The 3,327-nt window shown below is 38.2% G+C and overlaps 1 protein-coding gene across 1 annotated transcript; it reads left to right on the forward strand.

Moving 5' to 3' along the window:
- The first annotated feature begins 2,157 nt into the window (after window positions 1-2,157).
- LOC111864166 lies at window positions 2,158-2,610 on the forward strand. The gene has a single exon (XM_023851228.1). It carries the CDS (start codon window positions 2,158-2,160, stop codon window positions 2,608-2,610), a length of 453 nt encoding a protein of 150 aa, XP_023706996.1.
- The last annotated feature ends 717 nt before the right edge of the window (window positions 2,611-3,327 follow it).

The following is a 3,327-nucleotide window of genomic DNA, read 5'->3' on the forward strand; positions in this document are numbered from 1 at the left end:
TGTGGTTAGGACATTGCGAAAGAGTCTCAAAACATCTTCGGCGAAGTTTCCTCTTAGTAGATCCATAGTGTCACTGATTGGCACTTTGGTGAAAAGCGATACCACATCGAAGCTAACCATAATATCATAAGGGTTTAATCGGAGGGATTTTATGGTGTGGACAAATTTGGCAGAGTTTCTCACATAGTGTGGGGAGTCACGGGTGTAGCCATTCACCTGCTCTGAAGATGGAGGGGATACGTTCCTCCGAAACGTCGGCCAAAACGAAGAATACACGGCGCCTGAACCCAGAAGACGACTTTCTTCATAGTCATTGCCGTGAAAAGCNCTTTGGATTTATAGAATGTAAATAAATTCAATTCAATTCAAATCAAGTTTTGACAAATCTGAAATTTCTCATTTGGGCTCCTAATGTGCATAGCTTTACTTTCTTGAAAATACCACCTACAGAGGTGTATTTTGAGAGAAGGTCTAAAAATTACTGGAAGTTACTAAAAATGTAGGAGCCATTATAAGAAAATTGTCATTTTGTGTCTTGAGGCCCATATTTTTGGAGCTGCAGTGCTCATAATTACTGGACACCAACCAATGATGGATGAACTCTTTGACTAACAGATATAAATAAAATCCAACTGTTTAGTTGCTAACAAGATGCACATCCATAGACATACATAGAGATATACAGACAGGCAGGCAGCATACACAAAACCAATTTGTCATGAGCTGACACTCCCCCTTTACCTTTCCTCCTGCTGGGGGGAGGACGCCGCTTCCATCTCCTAGTTCTCGTTGTTGCTTCTAATTACTTCCCTGAGATACAAGGGATGTCCAAGCAGTATAAAATTTAATATAATAAGTATAATATGGTACAGTACAATAACTCTCAGGACAGTACAAATAATAGATCACAATGGTTCAGCTAACATTTTTAGCTTGCCTACAATAACCCTCAGGACAGTACAAATAATAGATCACAATAGTTTAGCTAACATTTTTAGCTTGCCTACAATAACTCTCAGAACAGTACAAATAATAGATCACAATAGTTTAGCTAACATTATTAGCTTGCTCACAAATATATGAATACATCGTCCCCTGGTAAATAATAAGACAATAGTTTCCTACCAAAAAAAAATGTAAATATAGGTATGTATATATGTATATAGCCCCAGACCACCAATACGGTTATTCCTTTTCGTAAACCTTCACGGGAAACAATCCAAAGAGAATTTAGACTGGCCACGCCCAAAAAAACAATTTTGCTTGTTACCTCCTTTCCCGACGTCTCGTCCTAGAGTGTACATCTCTGCCTACCCTACTAGTTACCATAAAACCAGAACCAGTTGGAGGGGGGGATCACGTGATAGGGCAGGACGGAAGAACTTACTAGACACAAGGAGAAGAAAAAAAAGTGGGGGTAGGAAGAGAAGCCGCTGAACGGAGCCTAAGTAAGACGCATGGCTCAGTCATATTCATGAGGCACTGAAAACTGTAAATCTGTCAAAACTCAGGAATGATTTTCTTCCCATTCACAGTACTTTTTCATACTACAGAACTCCGTGGTTTTAGTCTGCTAGCGAACTATATCGGCGAGGTTGGGAAAATAAAAATTAGTAAGCTCAATAAATTCATTTATATAACAGTGTAAGATGAATACAATGATATTATCACCTTATGTATTCATTTATTTATTTATGTACTGTACATTTAATAATGCAGCCTGTATCTGAGATTATAGAGAGGCAACCCATTCCCTCATTGGTCTCTTAGCCATTAATTAAAACTGCATAAATCATATCCAAACATAACCACTATGAAAAAATGAAAGACAGCATGTGTAAATAAATGTGTATACAAAAATAATTTTATCTGAATAACATTCTAACAGTACTTGGGGGGGGGGCAATGCTAGAAGCTGGAAGATCGCGGCTTAAGAGTCCTGATGAGGTGGATATTTCAATTTACATAATCCTTCCAGCCACACTATGGCCCTGTGGTCGACTCTGTTGAGAATATTCATTTGTTGTTTTATATTATAATAAAAGCTTTTTCTCATCCAATATGGCTGTCAAGTGATGTGTAAGCATGACACAAAGAAAATCAACAGGTTATGGGCCCAGATTTGCTTGAAAAAAAAGGAGAAGAATAACGAAAAAAATGGCAACCACAGAGATAGAAGAGATAACTCATCTGCCAAAACTGAAGGACGCCGACTCATTTCCGTTGTGGGATTTTGAAATCAAGATTCTGATGCATGCAAAAGAACTGATAAACATCGTTGATGGCAGCGACCTGTTAAGTGACCAAGGAAGAGACGAAGAAAATATAAGGAAATGGAAGATGCAAGATGCAAAGTTCCAATACTGCATAGTGAGAACGATAGAGAAACACGTGAAGACCCACATTATGACATGCACAACCACTAAAGAAATGTACGACACCTTGAAGCAAATTTATCAGCGAGACACCTCTCAACAGAAGTGCCTTCTACTACAAGACTTCCACAACTTCAAGTATGACAAAACTAAGGATATGATGACGAATATAAGTCATGTGCAGAACATTGCCTTCAGGCTTCATCAACTGAACCAAACGCTGATGAAAACATGATCATGACAAAAATAAAAATGATTCTACCAGAAGACTACAAACACTTCAGCACTGCCTGGGACTCAACGGTGGCCGTGGACAGAACCCTTGACAACCTGGTGGCCAGATTGATGTTGGAAGAAGTGAAGCGCAAGATGACGACTAAAGAAGAGGAAAGCATAGCTTTTAAGGAAGTAACTAAGACCAAATATAAAATCCCTTTCAAGTGTTTCAATTGTAATCAAATAGGTCATGCCCAGATCAACTGCCCCAACAAAGGTAAGAGAAATTGCTCTATCTGTAAAAGGAATAATCACTCTGAAAAGGACTGCTACTTTAGAAATAAGTACAGTGATACCAGAAAACAATGTACAGTATGCAAGAAAACGAACCATGCTGAAAAGGACTGTTATTTTAAAGATAGGAATAAAAGAAGCAAGGTCAATTTTGTAGCTGAAGCAGCAGAAACCCACGTGAGTGATGCAAGTGAAAAAGACAAAATGTATGTAGTGGATAGTGGTAGCACATGTCATATGACAAATGTGAAGACTGATTTGATTCATACTAAGCAGTATACTCAATGTATAAAGGTAGCAAAGAACAATCAAAGTATGACTGCAAAAGAAATAGGCAATCTGGAATTTAAAAAGTGTAGTTTGAAAAACGTTTCATATGTTCCAGAACTTAGCAAACACCTGCTGTCAGTGCATTGTATTACAGAAAATGATGGAGAAGTGT

The sequence above is a fragment of the Cryptotermes secundus genome, unplaced genomic scaffold, assembly GCF_002891405.2.
Source record: "Cryptotermes secundus unplaced genomic scaffold, Csec_1.0 scaffold1762, whole genome shotgun sequence".
Lineage (NCBI taxonomy): Eukaryota > Metazoa > Arthropoda > Insecta > Blattodea > Kalotermitidae > Cryptotermes > Cryptotermes secundus.